Source organism: Nycticebus coucang, chromosome 11 (genome assembly GCF_027406575.1).
Source record: "Nycticebus coucang isolate mNycCou1 chromosome 11, mNycCou1.pri, whole genome shotgun sequence".
Classification (NCBI taxonomy): domain Eukaryota; kingdom Metazoa; phylum Chordata; class Mammalia; order Primates; family Lorisidae; genus Nycticebus; species Nycticebus coucang.
The window spans coordinates 115,116,554-115,139,729 of NC_069790.1; the positions used below are offsets into that span (position 1 = coordinate 115,116,554).

General features: G+C 36.9%; 1 protein-coding gene across 6 annotated transcripts in view; it reads right to left on the reverse strand.

Moving 5' to 3' along the window:
- Positions 1–23,176, reverse strand: part of TPK1 (thiamin pyrophosphokinase 1) — a 363,462-nt gene that overhangs the window by 145,051 nt on the left and 195,235 nt on the right. For all 6 annotated transcript variants that reach the window (XM_053609655.1, XM_053609651.1, XM_053609652.1 and 3 more), the window contains one exon: positions 20,425–20,520. In XM_053609655.1, the coding sequence (XP_053465630.1) occupies positions 20,425–20,520 (96 nt within the window). The remainder of the gene's footprint in view (positions 1–20,424; positions 20,521–23,176) is intronic.

Below are 23,176 nucleotides of genomic sequence, written 5' to 3' on the forward strand. Positions count from 1 at the left end.
CTATTTTTTTGTTGCAGTTTGGCTGGGGCTGGGTTTGAACCCGCCACCCTCGGCATATGGGGCCAGCATCCTACTCACTGAGCCACAGGTGCCGCCCGCATAGATGTATGTCTTTTAAGACAATGCCACTGGGATAGGGTGTTCATTCTAAAATAGACCATTTATAGACCACAAGTGTGCCTTTCTATGAGAAGCCAAATTCCTATGTGCATTTATTTGTAACATCACTCGGTCACACTTTGTTGTACCTACTGACATACTTGTCTGTCTCTCCTTCTAGAGGGGGGCCATAAATCATAGTCAGTAGCACAGTATTTGCAACCAAAGTAGACAACAGGTATTTACTGAGCTTCCCTGAGCATATAAAAACTCAGGAAGAACTGACTATATAACTATAGAGGCAAGAAGCTAATTATTAGGCTGAGTTAACATCTAATTCCTAACAATTAGTACTTCCCTGCTTAGTAAGCATTCCAGAAGTTAGCAGCTCTTGAAAAAGTTAACATATCACATTTATTATCTCAGATACACAACTTATGAATTTATAAGCTTTGCTTACAAGTGAATGACAAGTAAGAAACTCAGCAACTACTGATCATTTACCACGTGCTAGGAAATATTGTAAACACTTAGAATATAATAGTAAAGAAGACAAAAACATCTGCCTTCATGGAGTTGATATTCATATGGAAGACAATATAAATTTGATAAAAATAGAAAAGTAAGTATGTTAAAATGTGAAAAGGGTGGTAAATATTAAAAGGAGAATAATAGAATAGAGAAAGATAAAAAATGCTGGTTGGGAGGATGATTCACTTTAAATAACATAGCTAGGGTAAGCCACATTGGAAAACTAACAGAGTAGTAGCGAAGACCCAAAGGAGGTTGAAGGAGTTAGCCACACATATGAATACCCAGGGCAAGGGTAAGAGTTGAGGCAACGTTTCAGAAAACAAACTATAGTAAAGCCATGAAGTTATATAAGTCCATCAAGGTCAAGGAGTTTCTGGAGGTTAGCGGCTAGAACAAAATGAGAAATTAGAGGAACAGGAAAAATCAGAGTAACATGAGAGTTTCATTTGTATAGAGCTTTGTTAAGTCATTATAAAGTCCTTCACATTTGTTAGCATTAAATGAGGAGATATTTTGAGTAGAGGATTGATATGAACTATATATTTAAAATGCCACCATGCTGAGAATAAACTGGAAAGCTGAAGAAAGAGTTCGGAGAAAGCAAGAGATCATTGTAGAAATACAGATAAGAGATAAGTATCCCAGCCCCTATCACTCCATTGATCACGATTACTCATGGCATCTACACTGCAAAACATAGTGGTCAATTTGCAGTCCTTATATTGCTTGATTCATCCATCAATTAATATCTGACAAAAAGCGTGAGGATAGCTCAAGAGACTTACGGGACACCACCAAGTGTAACAACTTACTCATTATCAGTATACTCAGTGGAGAAGATGGAAAAAGGGAGAGAAAACATATCCAAAGAAATAATGGCAGAAAACTTCCCAAGACTGGGGAAGGAAATAGAAAGACAGAAGGAAGCTCAGTAAGAGGAATCCAAAAAGACCCACACCAAGACACATCATCAAACTGTCAAAAGTTAAAGGCAAAGAGAGGGTGGTGAAAGCAGCAAGTGAAAATAAAATGAATTGTCATATATTAATATAAAGAAAACTCAAATTTGTCAGATTTTTCGATGGAAATGACACAGGCCGGCAGGGAGTTGGCTGATGTATTTAAAAAAAATTCTGAAACAAAACAAAACAAAACCAACAAGAATGCCACATTCAGCAATCCATTCTTCCAAAAATGAGTAAGTGATAAAGGCTTTCTCAAAGAAAAACTGGAGAGAGTTTATGACCACTACACTTGCCTTACAATGCTGAAGGGAGTTCTTCAAGCAGAAGGAAGAGGACACTAACTAGGGACACACAAAGAAGTAAAAGTATAAAACATACTTAAAAATATAGAAGTATATACCGTCAAATCCAAAATGTTTTAATACTGTAATGGCACTGGGTAAATCAATTATATCTAGGGTAAAAAGGTTAAAAGACAAAACTATACAAAAAAAAAAACTACAGCTACAATAATTTGTTAAGAGATACAAACTGTGAAAAGAGGTGAAGTGTGATAACAAAAACTTAAAATGTGGAAGATGGACAGGCGGAACTGTAGAGTTTGTGTATGCAATTAAAATTAAGTTGCTATCTACTTAAAATAGGTAGTTATAATTATGTTTTATATAATTTTCAAGGTAACTACAGAGCAAAAGGTATAATATATACATATATAAAGATATAATAAATACACATAAGGTAAAAAGAAAATACCTAAAGCATACCACTATAGAAAGCCATCAAATCACAGGGCAAGAAAATGAGAGAAAAAGAAAGGAACGTTAATCAGTTTGATTTAAGCATTCCACACTGTATATCAAATCATCACATTTTGCCCCATAAATGTATACAGTAACTAAAAATTAAATTAAAAAAACCCAAAACACAATTAACAAAATGGCACTATTAAGTCCCACCTAATCAAAAAGAACTTGACATATAAATGTATTAAATTTTCCAATCGAAAAGCACAGAGCAGCTGAATAGAGTTGTTCTTTCTTTCTTTTTTTTTTTTAAAGACCCAAACATATGCTGCATGCAGGAGACTCACTTTACCTTAAAGGACATTCAGACTAAAAATGAAAGAAAAAAGAGAAGAAAAAAGATATTCCATAGAAATGGGAACAAAATGCAAGCCAGGACACACTATTTATTAAAAAACAATAGACGTTAGGTCAAAAACAGTAAAAAGATACAAAGAAGGACATTATAACAAGACCAATTCATAAAGAAGATCCAATAATTGTAAGACGCCCAACATCTGAGCACCTGAATATACAAAGCAAACGTTAGGGGATCTGAAGGAAGACATAGACTATTATATAATAGTAGTAGGACATTTCAACACCCCACTTTTAACCTTGGGTAGATCAGACAGACAGACAGAAAATCAATAAGAAAACACTGAATCGGAACTGCAGTTTATTTTATTTCCATTTTTTTTTTTATTAAATCATAGCTGTGTACATTAATGCAATCATAGGGTACAATGTGCTGGTTTTATATACAATTTGAAATATCTGCATCAAACTGGTTAACATAGCCTTCATGGCATTTTCTTAGTTATTGTGTTAAGACATTTATATTCTACATTTAGTAAATTTCTCATGTATCCTTGTAAGATGCACCGTAGGTGTGGTCCCACCAATTACCCTCCCTCCACCCATCCTCCCCTCTCCCCTTCCCTCCCTTTCCCCTTTCCCCAGATTCTTAGGTTATAATTGGGTTATAGCTTTCATATGAAAGTTATAAATTAGTTTCAGAGTAGGGCTGAGTTTTAGACCAAAGGGACCTAATAAACATATACAGAATATTGTACCCAAGAGAAACAGAATACATAGTTTTCACAAGTGCAAACAAAACATTATCTAAAATAGATCGTATTTTGTTATGCTACAAAATAAGTCAGACAGCTAATTTAGCTAATAGCTAGAATGTACAAGGTAGTAAAACCACTATAAGATAACAAATAATCCTTTTAAAAAATGGCCAAAGGATTTGAATAGACATTTCTCAAAAGGAAACATACAAATGGCCAATAGATATATGAAAAATGTTAATAATCTCTAATCAGAGAAATGCAGTTCAAAGTTATGAGTTGGTGAGGATGGGGAGAAAAGAGAGTCCTTATACCCTGGTGGTGGTATTGTAAAGTAGTATAGCCATTTCAGAACACAGTATGGATAGTTCTCAAAAAGCTGAAAACAGAACTGCCACGAGTGAGTGTAAACCACTATGCCAAAGAGGTATCTGCACTCCCATGTTCACTGCGGCACTGGTCACAACAGTAAAGCTAGCCAAGTGTCCATCAAAGGATAAAGGGTTAAAAAGTGTGGTATATACTCACAATGGAATACTATTCAGCCTTTAAAAAGCAGGAAATTGTGTGTGACAACATGATTGGACCTGTAGGATGTTAAGTGAAATAAGCCAGGCACAGAGCGACAAATGCCATATTATCTCCCTTATAAATGGAATCTACAAAAAGACGAACTCAGGCAAATAGAGAGCAGAACAGTAGTTACTAGAAGCTGGAGGGGGTGGTGGATGGGGGAAAGGAAGATGTTGGTCAGTGGGTACAACAGTGCAGTCAGACAGGAGGAGTAAGTCTGGTGTTCTTTGAAACGGCATAGTGACTACGGTTCATAATGTATATTTCAAAATAGCTAAAAGAGAAGATTTTAAAATATGTGAACACAACAAAAAATGACAAATATTTGGGGTGATGGGTATAATAAACCTGATTTAACTATTCCACAATGTATACATGTACTGAAATATCACTTTGTATCCCATTAACATATACAATTATTATCTGTCAAATAAAAATAAACTAAGAACTAAAACTAACATGTTTGTGCACACATATATACAATTACTCAGCACATACCTATTATGCTGCATTTTAAATATACTGTTTATTAGCTGGGCATTGTGGAGGGCATATGCTGTCCCAGCTACGCAAGAGGCTGAGGCAAGAGGATCTCTTGAGGGCAGCGCCTGTGGCTCAAAGGGGTGGGGCACCGGCCCCGTATGCCGGAGGTGGTGGGTTCAAACCCAGCCCCAGCTAGAAACTACAAAAAAAAAAAAAAAAAAGTCAGGCATTGTGGCAGGGGCCTGTAGTCCAAGCTATTTGGGAGGCTGAGGCAAGAGAATCGCTTAAGCCCAAGAGTTTGAGGTTGCTGTGAGCTGTGACGCTACAGCACTCTACCAAGGGTAATATAGTGAGACTCTGTCTCAAAAAAAAAAAAAGAGGATCTCTTGAGCTTGACTTTGAGGTTGCTGTGAGCTATGATGCCATGACACTTAACCCAGGGCAACAGAGTGAGACTCTGTCTCAGAATAAAAGAAAAATAAAATAAGTACTTCATAAAAAATCAACTTCTGACTGATATCTGTATATTTCTGACCCTCAAGTTAGGGTATTTTATGTAGACCTTTTGTGTTAGCAACAGAGAGTGGGGTGGGAATAAGATTTGCCTTTGGATTTTCCTATGCAATCATATCTAGCAAGAAGAACCTTGAAACCCTGGATTAGGACATTGGAGACCTGAGCATAGTATAGTACACGACCTAAGTCACCGTGCAACCACGCAGGAGTTACAGGACCTCCCTGTGACTCAGGTGGCTCCTCATCTCTAAAGTAAGGAATGGATTAAGTTCACTACCATATTTTTCAAGACTCCTTTCACTTCTTACAGTCCATCTATGATTCTCTGGTTTTCACTATAGTAGGTTGAATAATAATAGTGTTCATTTTGTTTATGAAATAAATGAAAAACTTGGCTTTGCATTATTTACCTTAATAGAATCATGATAAGACTGGTTGAGGGGTATATAACCTAAAAGGAGAAGCAATTTCATTTTTCTATTACAATAGTAAAAATCTTTCAGTTAAGCAATAATAAGTTTTTTTTTCCATTTGTCCTTAAAAAGACTTGAACACACCACCTCCAGTATATGGGGCCAGTGCCCTATTCCTTTGAGCCACAGGTGCTGCCCAGCATTGGTTTTCCAGATTCCACAAAGTTCAGTCTTCTGCAAGCACGTGAGAAGTCTACAGGAGGGGCAGTGTCTGTCAGCACATTTTAATTACATTTGTTCTCCATAAATTGAATTCTGGATATGCATAAACAGACAATTTCTTTGTGGCTCTCCCTGACAGGATGATCATACAATTTAATGTACAAAACTAAGATACTTTTAGAAGTAAAAGGGGGATATTATAAACAATTACAGCACAAATGCAGGCATAAATTGGGGTCATCCCATGTAAACCAAGGCATGTTTACCCTAGTGTTTGAGAGTTATAACAAGCATTAACACAGTCAACTGAACAAAATCATCTACTAGGGTATGGAAAAAACAAAACAAAAAACAAGATGATATGCTTGACAAGCTTCTCCTAACTTTCAGATCTGTACTGTACTACAGTGAGGCCTCGACAGAATAATGAAATTCTTTGGTCCAACTGTTTGAACCTATAATTTGAAGAGGACAGAGCCAATACAGAACACAGAGGGAAGAGTTGAGTCAAGGTAGAGCAAAACCAAATAAACTGACAAAATCCCCAGCAATATCAAAACATGCTTTAGTAAGCCTATAAAATAATGCCAGTGAGTGATGTGAAAGAAGCCCAATGAGAAAACAGAGAAATTAAAGATCTCAGATTTTATGGTATCAAGATTTATGCTACACTGATGAACACAGGACATACCTTGCTGGATCTTGGCAGCCTGTGCAGTAACACTACAGGGATCATCTCAAATACAACCAAGCTACATTTTAATGTAAGGCTCAGTTTAAGTATAAGCCTATTTGGGAGAGAAACAACGCCTCTTGCAGTGGCAAAATTATGAGGTTTCTATTCACAGATAAGAAATACAAGAAAATTCAGGATTTTCCTCAATTCTTACTCCATCTTACTCTCTATAAAGGCCTTACTCAGGCACATAATTTTCACATGGTTCACTTCACCGACCTTTTACATGGCCTTCTTACCCATACTGCTGCCTCTATAACCAAGTAAGCTTTGCTACGAGAATAAGACTCTTATGTATCAAAACTTATCTTGCCAAGGATCTGCTTAAATTTACAGTCACCTTCAAAGTACTCCCCTTGGCCTTCTGGTGACCACAGTGATATTCAGCACTGAGGCATGTAGCACTTTTTCTATAATGAGTTCACAAACTTAATTGTCCGACCTCGAATGATGACAGCCCTGATGGCCATTTCAGGAAAAAAGTTTCAAAATTGCTTTGAAGGTTGAAGTTAGGCACGCACGTCTGTGCCTAGCTTCCCCAGGGGAGTACCTCAAAGGTGAACATAGTGATGCTCAGCAATGAGGTATGTAGCACTTTTTCTGGGGCAAGTTTGCAAACTTAATTGACCTCATAAGCATTGTTTTTTTGTTTTGTTTTGTTTTGCAGTTTTTGGCTGGGGCTGGGTTTGAACGCGCCACCTCCAGTATATGGGGCCAGTGCCCTACTCCTTTGAGCCATAGGTGCCGCCCAGCATTGGTTTTCCAGAATCCACAAAGTTCAGTCTTCTGCAAGGCTGTCCCATAAATTATATCTTCAAATCCCACCCCACGTTTACATTCTAGAAATACAGTTAATTCTCCACATCCATTTATATCAGTGGTTCTCAACCTTCCTAATGCCACAACCCTTTAATGCAGTCCCTGTGGGTCGCAACCCACAGGTTGAGAACCGCTGATTTAGATTCTTCATCCATGGATTCAACCAACCACAGATCAAAAATATTCAGAAATAAACTTGTCTGTACTGAACATGTACAGACTTGTTTCCTGTTATTATTCTGTAAACAACATGGTATAACTATTTATAAAGCATTCATGTCATAGTATGTATTATAAATAATCTAGAGATGATTTAAAGTATACAGAATGATGTGCATAGGTTATATGTAAATACTGTGCCATATTATATCAGGGACTTGAGTATCCACAGCATTTGGTATTTACAGGGGTCCTGGAACAAATACCCCACAGATACCAATGGACGATGTTACTTTAATTCCCAGAAAAAGCCAAGAGATTTAATACCCTAGTGCTTGGACATTTCCCCCCTTTCCTTTAAGGATATAATTAATGTAAATATTTCCAGAGGATGGCTACCATTACCACCTAAAAAAGTGAACTTGCTTGGACAGAGTGTGTTCATCTTACTTTGTCAAACTCTTAACACACTGTTACTAAGAAATATCATAAACGTGCTATCTGCTATAACACATTACTGTAGACTGGGCAGCTTAAGCAGCACTTATTTCCTGTAGTTCTGGAGGCTCGGAAGTCTACCATCAAGGTGTTAGCAGACTGATTTCTGGAGGACCTTCTTGGCCATATGCTCCTTGCATCCTCACAGGGTGGAGAACAGAAAGAGAAGAAACAGGCTCTCTTTCACTTTGCAAGAAACAAGAGAGCTTATGAGAGCTCCACCCTCACGATCTAATTACCTTCCCAAGGCCCCACCTCCTAATACATAGTACCACAACATTGGAGGGTTAGAATTTCAACGTATGAATTTGGGAGCTTGGGAGAAGAATAGAAACATTCAGTCCATAGAATTTGTTTATATAAAACTTCTTTTCAAACATGGCATTTTAGAAAAAAAGTTATAATGAAAAAAGAAAAGGAAAAAAATGTGTTTACCACAAAAGTGAACTATATATATATATATATAAGCTTGTTTGCATTTGAAAATAGCAATTGGGTTAATGATCAAGATCTATGCTAAGACACCTGTCTGCTATAAACTGCCTGATTAAAGTTTCACCATAACTGCCTGATGAAAGTTTCAGCATAAAAGTACAAGCTACTCATACCCCCATTAACCCTCTAGCATTGATGCCCCTGGACCTCTGTGGAGAACTAAGCTAGGGGACTCCAACCTCCTGTGAAACTGAAAGCAGAAAGTCTTGCTGGCGGAGCCCCTGACACACTAGATGCAGCGGAAGAAGCCAGGTGAGAAGGACCAATTCCAACAAGGCTGCATGTGTGTGAAGGGGCGTGAACAGGTGTGGAGGGAGGCTCCCTGCTGATTCATTCTCTTGCACCTTATTAAAGGAAACACATGTAAATATTGCATTCACCAAGTGTGAATGCTTCCTTTTCTAGGAAGTGTGATTTACTACTTCCTCTCAGTACTGCCCTCTCTCTGACATTCTGAGCCTGAGAGTTTTACCTTTAACTTTCAGTATTCAAAATGAACACTCCCTTTTTCTGGTTAACCTGTATTATATTTTCAATACTCAGTCAAGTCACCACCTCCGCTAGGAGAGAGTCTTTGAACACGCTACTGGAAAAGGTCCATTTCCAATGGGCTTCTCCCCCATCCAATCAGACTTCTACAATAGAAGCACCATTGCCACTGTATTAGTGTGATCTCATTATAAGGACATGCACCCCACAAGACAGTAAATTTTTAGAACCAGAAGCTAGGTCTTGTTCAAGCTGCATTTCTCAGTCTGTAACACTTAGCAGAGTGGATGGCACATGTATAAAAGATGTTCATTAGCTAAACAGTTAAGTTTTGAGGCTTCAATTTGGGCACAAAAGAAGACCAATCACCACCAAGTGTATGATTTACACCTAATTTCTGTTTTAGTTTTTTTTGGAATTTTGCACTGATATGAGGGCATGAATGCTTAGGTTTCATTGTTTTGTTTCTAAAGTAAAGTTCAAGTTGTAGTCGAGCTGTTCACCCGGGGGTGTGCTATGCACTCATACACTGTGCCCATTAGGTGAGAACTTACAAGGCTAATTTTTAAGGCGCTATTCCTGTTTTCAGTGTGTGATGGAAAAAATGACTAAAGCATTATTCTTCAAAGCACACTATAATTGGTTCTTTTATTACTGTCATTAGAATTTGCATCCTTCAATTTAGCTTGCATACAACCATGACATTATTTTCTTATATTACCTTATAATTTTCTATTCAAAATTCTTTATTAGATTACCATGACTTATTGCTCAAAATTCAAATTCCTTATCTAGAGATTAAAGATTCTCTATACGTTGACCCCAACTGCCCTAACTCTGTGACTGTTATGGATGTTTCTCCGTCCTCATTACTCTAATTCCACACACTCTTTAGACACAACTGTGTTTTTCTTTGTTTATTCTCAGGTTGCCTTGAAGAATCTTTGAAAGCACTTTAATTTCTGGTACTCTAGTCATGAGAGTATATAGGACAATGACTGAGTTCATTCCCACAATAATGAAATGTTTTTTTCAATTTACTCTAGGCAAGGCTTTGAATCTTTTAATTAGACATTTCAAGGCTGGTTGTAATAATACTGCTGTCCTTCCTCAAGAAGCTGCCTCAAGTACTAATATCCCCTAATTAACTGGACTATCAGCCCTCATGCCACATCAATCCCAGGATATGGGACATTTTCCAAATAAACAAAAAGCACAATGCTATGCCTATAAAAATGTGGAAATGTGCTATTTTTCCTACCCATGAAAATACATCAAGGGACAGCAACAACAAATGCACACGTATTTATATTTCTTGATATCAGAAAAAAACAACAAGCAGTGTTGGATAGAATAAATAAAATACACCCTCCTGGATTTTTCTGCATGATTTTGTTCAATTTATCTCTACTGAAAATCAAATTCTTTGAGGAAAGGAGTAAGAAATACACCTATGAGTAAAATTATGTAAAACAAGGTCTATATAAATAAATAGCAGGGATATTGTAAAACCTGCCAGAGGCAATTATGGTTTAAACCTCTCACGGTGTCAGAACATGAAGTCATTTCCAAGAGTAAGGAATTCAAAAGTATTCCTTTTTGAAATATAGGGATTATGAGAAATGGAAATATCCTTTATTTGTCATTTGGATGCTCATATTAGCTAGTACAGCATTTAAAACACAGTAGGCATTCACTGTAAAATGAAAAATAAAAACATGATTTATATCATATTCAGAAACAACTAGCTATTTATAAATAGATTTTAAAAGGAAATTGCAATTTGTGTTATAAAAGTGTTGTTAATAAAAGCAAAATTATTGGGTGGTATTCACATGAAAAACTTAAAAAATGTATTCTTGGCATCCTGCTCAAAAAAGTACCAGGTATTTTTCACACTGGCTACGAATTCTCTGACACAGGATGCCTGACTGAAGTTGACTGACTGAAGGGCACTCAGCAGTCACTTGTCCCCTCTCTGTGGAAACTGGGGGTTCTTTTATCTTCAGTTGGTCCCACTACCAAGCAAGTTGGGAAAACACAAATAATTTTACAAATGTCTGTGGAAACAGATTGGTCTTGGTAAAAAGATGATTTGGACCCAGAAGATAAGTATTTCTGCATTGTGATCATTTTTTAGTGACAGCTAACCTAACTTGCATTATCATGATTTTTTCAACCAACAATATTTCCTGCTTATTATATATTAGCCTCAAAATAAGTCTTAGTTGCATATTTTCATCTAAAGTGGTACATGAAACTATTGGTTTCTGTGTCTGCATAAATTAGATTCAGCTATTTGTAGCATTTTTGGTGTATTATTTTGCTGAAGTTTAGGGGCATGAAACTCTCTTTATTTTTTAGTGACCAGCTGTAATACATGTAGGTGGCTGCTAGGCTTGCTGCAGTGTAATCCTTAGGTTTAGCAATCTGGTACAATATAAATCGTTTATGTTAATTATCCCCATTTCACCTTCTGGAAGCCTAGGCATTTTGATTGCAAATTTTACACTTCATCATTAACACTCTGGTTTCTAGATATGCATTGGACCATTTTATAAGCCAAATGAGAATGTTAAACATGTTACTGCAGTGACATTAATTACTTAGTTTACTTCTTGCAATGCAGTAAGTTTGCTTCAGCTAATACATGTGTACAAAACAGCAGACTATCTAATCATCCTCAGGTTTACCTTCAAGTTATAAGACATGCTACTTGTTATTTTGCTGAATGTATTCCATATCCATGAGCATCACCATAAATCTGTAATCTGTATGAAATATTTGCTTGATAATAATCCCTCTCTGAAATAATTTATTTAAATGGATGCTTTAAAAATCAGAATCCTTAGGGTCAATTTTATAGGCATCTCAAATCTCCAGTAGAAATGGGTGAAGAAACATAATTGAAATGTAATTGACAAATATCTGATTTGATTCAGATATTTCCATTTTCCAATATGTTTCACGATAGCTTGATCCATGTGTTAATACTAGGAATTATAGGCATTCACATATATCTTTAAAAGGGAAAGTACCTGGTAGATCAGGAGAGAAACTAGGATCATCCTGTTTTTACTCTATGCATCTGCATTTGAGAATGCCATTTTCTGTTATGGAATAGCACATTGACCATAGAATGCTGAGTAGAAATGCTACTGGAAAAATAGAGGGTCACGGAAACACAAAGACATTTTCTGCTTCCAGCTCCTAAGAGAGAAGAAGGGTGAAAGTAAATACTATTGAATTCCATTTTCTCCTCTGATTTAAACAGAACTTTCTGAGATACCTCAGCTCATCACCTCACACAAAGAAGAAAAATATATAGACACACACACACATATATCTATATATTTCTCTTTTCCTGGTTACCTAAACAACATTAAAAGTATGTTAATTTGACATGGGCAGCCCTGTAATGAGCAGTAATATTATTCTAGTTTTTCACTCATGACTTAAACTATATCATTTCTTAAAAATATAGATGCTATTATCATTGTGCACAATCATAATTACAGATATAGGTAATACTACGTGCGACATTCTTGGCTAAGGGATACACAGAATAAGAAAGATAAATTTTATAATCAACTAAGCAATTTCAGAATGTTCTGTTCCATGTGCATTATTCTTAATAGATTTCTTCAAGATATACTTTCTCTCTCCATCTGCAATTTCTGCATGTCCACAATGCTATAATTCAAAATAAAACACCCCTTTCATGTAAGGTCAGTGTGTATTTTGCAGAGGCACCCTACCCCAACCAAATCTGTAATTCTCTGCATTAATAAGAAATTATATCTGGCAAGTGAGTGATCAAGCTGAGATTCCTAGTAAGCATATAAACTTAACCCTTGTCCCGAGGCCTATAAAAAGTGTGCTTCTCCTCTGGCAGGGATGGATTAGGTTGCCACAGCCTCAAAGGTAGTATAAGCTTTTTATATCCACAGTAACATCTCCCAAGTCACTTCAAAGCACTGGGTTTATCTATTTTCTCTTGTTGCACAGCACTATAAAAAAGATTGCTGGTCTCTAAGAAGGAGAAACAGAGATGTGAATTCCTATTTTGAAGGATTCTCCAAAATGATCTAGGAAACAGCCCTGCTAGCACAGGCTGATGCCCAGAAATCTTTTTCTTCGTCTTGCTTGCTTGTCTAATACTTAACTTGCACAGCATTTGTTCCCAAACCTGAATGTATAAGTAGTTACTGTGGCACCGAACAAAGAGAACATGCTGGTTATACACTAAAAATAAGAAGTGGTGTTAAGCAGATACATTTATGTACAGCTGAAAGAGTGTGTATATATAGGGATGTGTGTGAGATGTTCCTTTCTAGAATTTCATAAATTATCAATTTAACCTTACCACATCCCTTGGAGGTAGACAGGCACACGCGAAAAGGTAGTGAAATTTGTCATAAAAGTCTTACGATGCTTCAGTCAGAGAGCTGACGTTGGAACTGTACAGTATTGCTGTCATTATTTCTCCAAGAAAGTTGGAAAGATTTATTATTGTCAACTTCACAATGACAACGGCTTATGAGGCAATCTCTATGTATTCTCATTTTTAGTTCTTGACTTTCTAACTTAGAAGCACATTCCAGACAACAGAATATACCAATTAAAAAGATATTATATAAACTGTACAATTTCTAATTACGTACCACACACATCCTATTGAAGGAATATGTGAAGGTCTATATGAAATAATGATATAATCATGTAACAGAAGATATATAATCATGTGATACATTGTTGTATATATAATTAATTATATACTAGTGTACAGACTAATGACTGCAAAAATCAAAATATTTTCAATTATAATGGGACAAGATCTGGGGCCAAGAAATAAGCTCAGTTAAGTTAAACCACATCCATAAGAGTTTGTTAAAATAGGATCCTTCCAAATGTGTACATATCCATTCATTTGAGAAATGCTTGCACAGTGCCCACCATGGGCCAGGTACTGTTTTGGGTGCTGGGGACATAGCAGAGAACAAACACGCACAATTCCTCGTCTGGGTGAAGCACATGTTCTACTGACTGAGCCTGTAACAGGGACAAACATCCTAAATATGTGGGATGTCAGATGGTAACAAGTGCTAAGGAGGAACCCGGGCAAGGAAGAATATAGGGACCGCTGAGCCAAGGCAGCAGAGAGGTGGGACGTGGGGCTAGGGTGGGGGGCACTGCCCTAAATATGAGGGTCACGGATATGAAGCCCTAAATATGAAGGTCTCAATGATGGGACCTTTAATTTCGCTTGGAAAAAAAGTTATATTATTACATTTGGCAAAAAAATGTTAAAAGGTGAAATAGAGTAGTGTTATATATAAACAACTGCTGAGTAATCTATCAAAAAAGGTTGAATTTATTCATTTCAGCATTTGAATTACTCTCTGGGTACCTACCTATCAGTCTCCTCTGTTAGACAGAAGACAGAGACCACAGGCTTGAGTCACAGAATCAAAGCATATTGACTTAAGTAGAACAGGCACCAAACAAACATCATGCAGCTGCCTGGAAGAAGACCCCCAGCAGCTTCCAGCGTGTATCTCTGAGAAGGGGGTCTGCCTGCGGAACACTGGTGTGAATGTTCGCCTAATCTTGGAGTAACACTCCTCTTGGTGAGCCTACAGCAAACAATGTCTATCCTGGGATTAGAGAAAATAGAGCACACTCTGCATTTTTCTACCAACCAAGGCAAGGTGCAAAAAACTGCTTCAGTATGCAACTCAGCTCTCTGTTGGATTCCATTATAAACATAAATAGAATAGTAGTACCGTTCTCACTGGTTGCCCTGGAGTCAGGGAAGTTCTGAACCTCCCCTAGGAAACACTTCAATATGTGAAGAGCTCTCTGTTTAATTCATGTTCCTGATAGTAAAAGCATTCTTATGAAATTAGAATATGTCCAAAAGAAACAATGCTCTGGTGAAGTCCATGAACCTGGGCGAAACTCCAACTACTTTTTTTTTTTTTTTTTTTGTAGAGGCAGAGTCTCACTGTACCACCCTTGGGTAGAGTGCCGTGGCGTCACACGGCTCACAGCAACCCCCAACTCTTGGGCTTCCACGATTCTCTTGCCTCAGCCTCCCGAGCAGCTGGGACTACAGGCGCCCGCCACAACGCCCGGCTATTTTTTTGTTGCAGTTTGGCCAGGGCTGGGTTTGAACCCACCACCCTCGGCATATGGGGCCGGCGCCCTACTCACTGAGCCACAGGCACCGTCCAACTCCAACTACTTTTAATAGATTGCCAAGAATATACTCAACTTCGAAAATCATATTATTCCATGAAATATATTGGCTCCTAAAGATAAGTCAAGGTGCACAAGGGTATCTGTGCATTTCCACCACCACCACTGTTACCATTTTTTAAAATGAGGACTTCATATGGGGCAGACACTGAAATACTCTACCTCATTCACTCTGTTAGGAGGATTAGTGTGTTTACTTACTTGAAAACTGATGCTTACAGAACTTACATAGCTTGCTACCGTCACGCAGCTAGAGAGAGTGCTAGGCCTTTCCTCTGCACTCAAACGCCTAACCTCTAATTACAATGCTAAAACATTCAGATTAAAATTAATGGCACCGTTTCTGCCTAAACTGCGTCTAATATAAAGTCTGTGTTTAAAATATGAGAATGGAAGTACCTGATTGTGCTGTCACGTAACACTAGTACATAGAGACCCATTCTGCTATTCTTAAGGCCTTATAATCTAGATTTCTGTTTTATTGTAAGGAATGTGCATCGTATATTTTTAGATGCTCAGAGAAAGAACTTTTAATGTTTCCCACAAAATCCCGAGGTTTAGATCTCAAGTGTGTATCGCAGCATCAGAAAATATACCTGTCCTTTGAAGACCCAGTCATATCACGTGGCATCCTGATGATGTATTATTCATGAATCAGTGACAGATAACAATGTGGCGACATGAAAGCAAAGCATCAAAAAGCCCCTTAGATCGGAGAAGGCTTTTGCAGAAGTACACAAGTTAAGGGTGATTAACTTTAAAATAGATAAATACAGGAATATTAAGATAATTTATAGGAATTTTAAAAAATTCATCTCATGTTCTTGATAGTACACTCCTTCAGGATCAGGACATAACCTAATTCAAATTCTATAAAGTTCTAATATGTTACACAATACCATCACTTAACATATTAAATACCATTTTACTTTTAATTTATTTGTATTATAACTTTTTATTTTATAGTAAGAGTTTTTACTATATACAGTATATTTTTACTAATAGATACTTTGATTATGAATTCATGTTTAAACATTATAAACAGGAAAACAGTATGACAATTTGATAGAATTTATTAAGTACAGAAGTATAAAAGATTGTTTGATACAGTTTATATATAAATATTTTAGGAAGAAATTTTTTAAATTTCTCATGATCTCACATAGAGATAGGAGGATGTGTGGAGGGCATCTTGTATTACTTTCCTTTCTAATCTTACTTTTCTTTTACTTTGACATCAAATAAAATACAACGTTACCCTTCCATCTATTTCCCTCAACAAAAAATTAGTCATCTGTCTACTTTTCGTTGAACAAATCTTCCTTCATTTGTAATTTTTCCTTTTTGGGGTTCTGTTTTCTTTGAGATGTTTTAGAAGCCATGCTAGGATTACAATAAATAACAGATAAGAGATATTTACCTTTTTTTTTTTTTGGCGGTTTTTGGCTGGGGCTGGGTTTGAACGCGCCACCTCTGGCATATGGGGCCGGCGCCCTACTCCTTTGAGCCACAGGCATCACCCAAGAGATATGTACTTTTATTATGAAAATTAATAGACAAAAAAATAGAAAGCAAAGTTTGGGCTCTTCTACATGTCAGCTGCTGATGTAGGACAAGGAGTGGGGGCCGATTGTAAACCATGGTGGGCAAGGCACCGCTCCGGTGTGGAAGTATGTAATAATCAAATGTGAATGCTATCCTGACTTCTAAATAGCATTAAATGTACAACGCTGCAATGATAATCACTGTCTCACCAAGTCACCATGAGCACAAGTAACGTCTAATGTGCTCGACTGTCTGGCTTGGAGCGTAACATACCAGAAGCCGCACACCTCGTAAGACAGGAGCCATGCGTGTGTATGAATAGCGAGAGTGTACTTATGTTTATTTTATGTGACACTGCACCATGACATTGTCATCTACAGAGTTCACACTTAAGAACTCTGTAATTGAGTTCCACAAAAAAAGTCACCCCCAAAATCTCATAGCGTTTTAAGTTTACAATTTAGTGTTCGGCCGCAGGTTTGACATCCCTACTCTAAGTGCTTCTCTGGGTCATCATTTCTTTACCAGACCTACTAGGTCATGTAAAATTTATATTAAATGGATTTGTATGCTTTGCTCCTGTTAATCTGTCCCACGTTAATTTAATTCTTGGGCCCAGCTGGACCCCAAGAGGACAGCAGTGGAGTTCTGCCCTCCTCCCAAGTGCCACCCACATCTGTGCACTGTAGCACTTCCAGAAACACTGTTCCCTGCTTTGCATCTGATTCCTATTTACTTGTTAAGTCTCAGGCTTATCTACCAAAACTTCCTCTTAACTGTATTATGTTCCATTCTCCTCTGTGTTCCTACAGAGTATAAAACATAAAACTGGGCGGCGCCTGTGGCTCAAAGGAGTAGGGCACAGGCCCCATATGCTGGAGGTGACGGATGCAAACCCAGCCCCAGCCAAAAAATGCCAAAAAAAAAAAAAAAGACAAGAAAGAAAACTTCAGGGAGCATCTTTTATATACAAAGTACTGCCATCAGGTCCTGAATGAACAGACCCAATTCCAGCTTCATGGGCTGTACAGTCAAGGTAGGAAGAATAAACTTGGGAAAACAATTTGAAATAATTGACAAAGTGATTCAGACTGCTCTAATGGAGAAATTAAAGGGTGTGTGGAAATGCAGAATAGCTGAATCTAACCACGGTGATAGTTACGGGAAGTTGGCCAAACTCTGCCATGCGTGGGTTTAGGTAGAGAAGGAAAAGTAGAACTCTAGGCATAGGGGAAAACATGTAAAAACACCGTAGGGCAGGAGTAGGGAATATGGCATATTTTAAAAATAGGGCAAAAGACTGGTGCAAGGTGGGGCTGGGGAACACACTGGGCCCAAAGCATGTTGCGGCCTGTGCAACGCTGGCCGTGTACCATTCATGGATTCCTCTCCAATGAAGAACTCCCTGTTAAGCTGTGGGGAGGATAGTGAGCTGTCATCTCTCAGTGACAACCCACTTAGGACACAGCACATCAAGCCATCAATCTGTGCTCCTCCCTGGCAGCCTATGAGCCACACTCACGCCTCTCTGAAGCACCCTGGAGTCTATGACTAAGCACAGGTCAAGTCCAAGGTTGTTGCTATTTCTGCCCAATGCAGGAGCCCCAAGAGACATGCTTGCTTCAGGACGCTCCACTGCATTAGCCAAGACCTTGTCAGATTCGTTTTGAAGATCATACCTTCTTCGCCTAATCTGAGGCTTTCTCTGGATATGAGTATTGAGTTTGAGATATGATTATTTGTTTTAAGGCTTGATGACTGAATACTGTATTATAGATACTATCAGACACAACAAATAAGACTCACATAATTGCATTCTCAGCTTTTAATAATTTCAATAGAGGTGCTGGGAAAATGGAAACACAGCTGTGGAGATTTGCAATTTTCTTCTAAGAAATTCCAAATCAGCCATAACTGGATGAAATAGATAACTCTCAATTGGATGTTTTTTTGTTTTCATTAGAGAAATATTTAATGACAATAATTTCCCACTGGAAATAGCACAAAACATTTGATAGAGTTCAGCTACAACAGAGATGAGAAATGTTTGCTTGATTACTTTGCGGAGTTTGCAGACTGAGCTACATACTAAAAGTTTTTTATAAAAAGAAGAAAGGGATTTCCTACATCAACTTAGTAAATATATGCTAGATGAGATCTTTAATAACTTTTGCTGGGGGGTAAATTTTTATTAGAGTTGCCTCTGACACTCCTCCCATCTGCCAAATAGGTATTAGCCCCAGTTTGAATAGATGAGCCATGTGGCTGGATCCCACTTGCTGCTTGAGTCTGAGACATTCAGGATTCTCTCATACTCCTTTGCTAAAACCAAGAATGGCTTAATGAAAAGATCAGAGAAATCTGATGATGATGGGAAGTGATGATCCAAGCCTTAAGCTTCCTATACGTGTGTGTGTGGGGGGAAACTGCTGCAGGAGGCATTTGGAGAAATCAGGGAAACCAGTCCAAAGACACAGCCTACCGGTAAATCAATGAAACATAGAAGGAATCCAGACAACCTTTTTTTCCACTTTTAGTGCAGTATTCAATAAATTACATGAGATATTTAACAGCTGATTATGAAATGGGCTTTTTTTGTTAGATGATTTTGTTCAATAGGCTAATGTAAGGTGTTCTGAGCATGTTTAAGGAAGGCTGACTAACAGATGATTTTTAGTAGGTTAGGTGTATTAAATGCATTATCGACTTAGATATTTTTAACTTACAATGGGCCTACAGGGTTATAACCCCATTGTAAGCTGAGCAGCACGTGTATGTATACTGAATTTTAAAAACTTCTTACTGCTTCTCTCTTTTACTTAAAAGGTTATTAAATATTCTTACAAATCATAAAAATAAGAAACAGCATGAATTCAAATTGAGCTGTGTCTGAATCCTGCCCTATCTCCCTTGGCTATTTAAAGGAGGGTGAAATGTATTTTCTCTTACTTGCGCTACCTAAGCCCTTTTAATATACAAAGTTATTTTCCTAATTTTCTTGGTTAAAAAATATACAACGGAGCATGCATCGCAACATAAAACTTACTGTCCTTGCCAGAAAAAAAGAAAGACTAATCATTGTTCAGTGCCTTGGGTTTAATTTTATAGACCTTCATTAAACATATTTATAAAACTTGGCATATCATTTCTGCAGGCATAAAAAATACAGTAAGATATAAACCTGTGTATTAACTAATGTGATTAAGCATTCAAATGCTAGGTAAAAATCATGATTAAATACCTTAAAGAGCACACAAATGCAAAACAGTAGACTCTTCTCAGGCATTAAAAACCAAATAAAGTTGACATTTTATATTTTTTTACACGAGTTTGCCATAATGGCACATAGGCCAAATTAAGGCCTTATTTGTTTGTCTATGTTTCCCATACAATATTTAAATAGGCATTTTATAAAAACACAGAGTCCTGCCTGACAACAATCAACTAGAGATTCAGAAGCTAGTTATTTTGGGCCAAGCATGAGTTTCCTGTTTTAATTGCCACACATGTGGTCCAGTTAACCCATTTTATGACCTAGTCACTAAAAGACATTTAAATTTGTGACACCTGATTTAAATGTACAAACTACTATTTGCTCAGCTAAGTATAGATTTATTTGATATGCAAGAAAAAACCTGACAAAAATTAAAAATATAGCACAAAAGTAAATATCCATTGCAGATGAGCAGAAACTGTAAACAGGAGCTTTCACATCCTTGGTATTTAGACCCCAAAGCACCACATAGGTACGTATCTTACCTTTAATTCCTTTTCTTCTATCTTCTTTTGGAGCATTTGAAGGCACTTGGTAAAGTCAGTCAGGTCTTGATCAGGAGTCGAAATAAGCTCACATCCCTATGTTTCGAAAAGGTAGGAAATAAGTAACAGAAGTCAAGTAAAAAGCCTCTGAACAAGATCAAGAGCTATAAAAGCAACGTATCAATGGATGTATCTTTTATACCTGCATTATCCCACTACCATCACATTCATTATCATTATCTTTTTTATTTCACATTGCAGGACATTTCAGGAATAACGTTTAGAATGTTACAACAATGGGCTGATTATGACAATAATTTTATCCAAAAAAGGTACAGATTATACTAGAATAATTGCCTTTAAAAAAACACTGATATGATGAGATTCAAGATTAATACAAGGAACTAAGAAAATGCCAGGAAGGCTGTGTTAACCAGTGTGATGAAAATGTGTCAAACGGTCTATGAAACTAGTGTATGGTGCCCCATGATCGCATTAATGTACACAGCTATGATTTAATAAAAAAAAGATTAATACAAGGACTTTGATGTATGTAAATGTATAATAAATTATATTCTCAGTGCAACTACCTGAAATAAAATGAAACTTTCTGATAAACTTTCAAGTTTTTTGGCAGAACTTGTAAGTTTCCTTACACAAATGGAAAAACTAAGACAATACTAATATTAAACTAAAGATATATTTTCACATTTAAGTAAAATTAACACATGAACTTCCACGTGAGTGTATTTAATTTACAGTAGTTTTCAGTCGGGGCCTCATGAAGCGTATGTGACTCACACAGCTTTTGACCTAATAAAACACTGTGGCCCCAAAGAAAAAAATGTATTTTTCTGTGCTAGGTTAGCTGTCCTGTAAAACTCCTTTACAGCACCCTCTTCCCCTTGTCAAAGGCAGCCTGAAGAGCTAGGCCTGTGGAAATATGTCTCTTGGATTATCTTTGGACATAATGAAGTGGATTTATAAGTCTTTTCCTTCTCTGTAACAGATACCTTCTCTAGTGGAAAACAGTGAAATATATTTATAACTATAAAGCCACAAAGTACCAGATGTTGACACTAGTAAACTTGGATGGATAAAAAAGCCATATTTTTGAAATGACACATTTTCTTCCAATGTCATATAGAGGCAAAGATACGTAAAAGTGAGCACGATGGGACCTCAGACTTCTTAATTCAGGAATAAAACAATTCTTGGACTCTGACAAACAGCTGAGTAAGGGACAGTTAAATACAATCTAGTATATAAAGTTGCCATTCAAAGGCTTTCAAGGATACAAAACACCCATTCTGTCTCTTAAATTATGCTAAGAACCATTCTCAGTAGATTTAACAGTTCTTCTCTTACTTCAAGGTCTCTTTAAATGTGTCAAGCTCAACCTGCACTTCGTTCTTTTATGACTCTCCTACAATGTACCAACCAATGAAAAAATTAATTTCTCATCAGTCAGAAATATATCGTGCTCTAAAACATGTATGTGTCATCTTCACTAGATCGTAGAAATATATTTTCTTGACCCTAAAAGAACAATGAAATTCACTATTATCACCAAAAGCAAGGGCATCAAGAAGTGACTGATCTCAGGCTAACACTCCTATAAAAGAAGGCCCAAGTGAACGCCCAGGAATACTGTCAGGGCTGTTTAGAATGCCACCAAACCAAAATCATTATATGGAAAGTGCCTTGAGGGCAAGAATTATGTTTTGTTTATTATTATTTCTAGTGCTTGGTACTATTCTGCTACATAGTAAGTGTTCCATAAATATGTAAATAGTATTCTTGAGGAAAAAAATGGATTTTTACAAATACATCTGTAAAAATATACACTTGTAAAGGAGTACAACAGTGCAGCATCTTACTGCTAAATATAGTATATGTGATAATGGAAAATTGTCTTCCCCTTTTAAATGTTTATAAGAGAAGTATCACTCACACAAATTAAAATAAAATAAAACTTCAAAGGCAAATAGCACCAGCAGCACAACAGAGAACAGACTGTTACCTTCCTTCACAGTTACCTTCATAGAATCAACGTAAAGCCACCAGGAAGATGACAGTTAAACAAACCCCCAAAATAATCTACCTGGTAACACTGCATCATTTCTTAGATTAAGAAAATAAAAACAAGAGATAAAAACTGACTTATGAACAACTGGACAGTAAGTAGTAATTAGCAGCAAAGCTGTGACTAAGCACTCTTTCTCTTTACTCCCATAAAGTGGCACAAATTCTTAGATATCTGATAGAAAAATGTCACATAGTATCTCCAGAGTTAGTCCCACAAGAATGATACTACAAAAGAAAATTGACTTGAAATACGTGAGCAAGCCTGGGATATCTTACTATGCTTTCGTTACAATACACAGAAAAGCTTAGATCGGGACATGGAAAGAGATTTACTGGCACAGAAAAGTTCACACTGTATCTAAACCAAGAACTTCCATAAACTCCAGCTGAGGTGTCTAACAGCCATCCACATCTTCTTGGAATTCTCACAAGTTTAAATGATGCTAATCTCATCATAGACTATCCAAAATTTCACTGATTTGATGTATTACTTAAAAAAAAAAAAAAAGAAAGAAAACCCTCATACTGTCAATGGATCTAGAAGATTTTAAAGCATGAAATTTGGCCAAATAAGAAAAGCATATGACTTCTTAATAAATAGTTTGAAATATTAGTTAGCTTTCTAGCAGAGATGCATATATCAGGTGGCCATAAAGTTATTGTG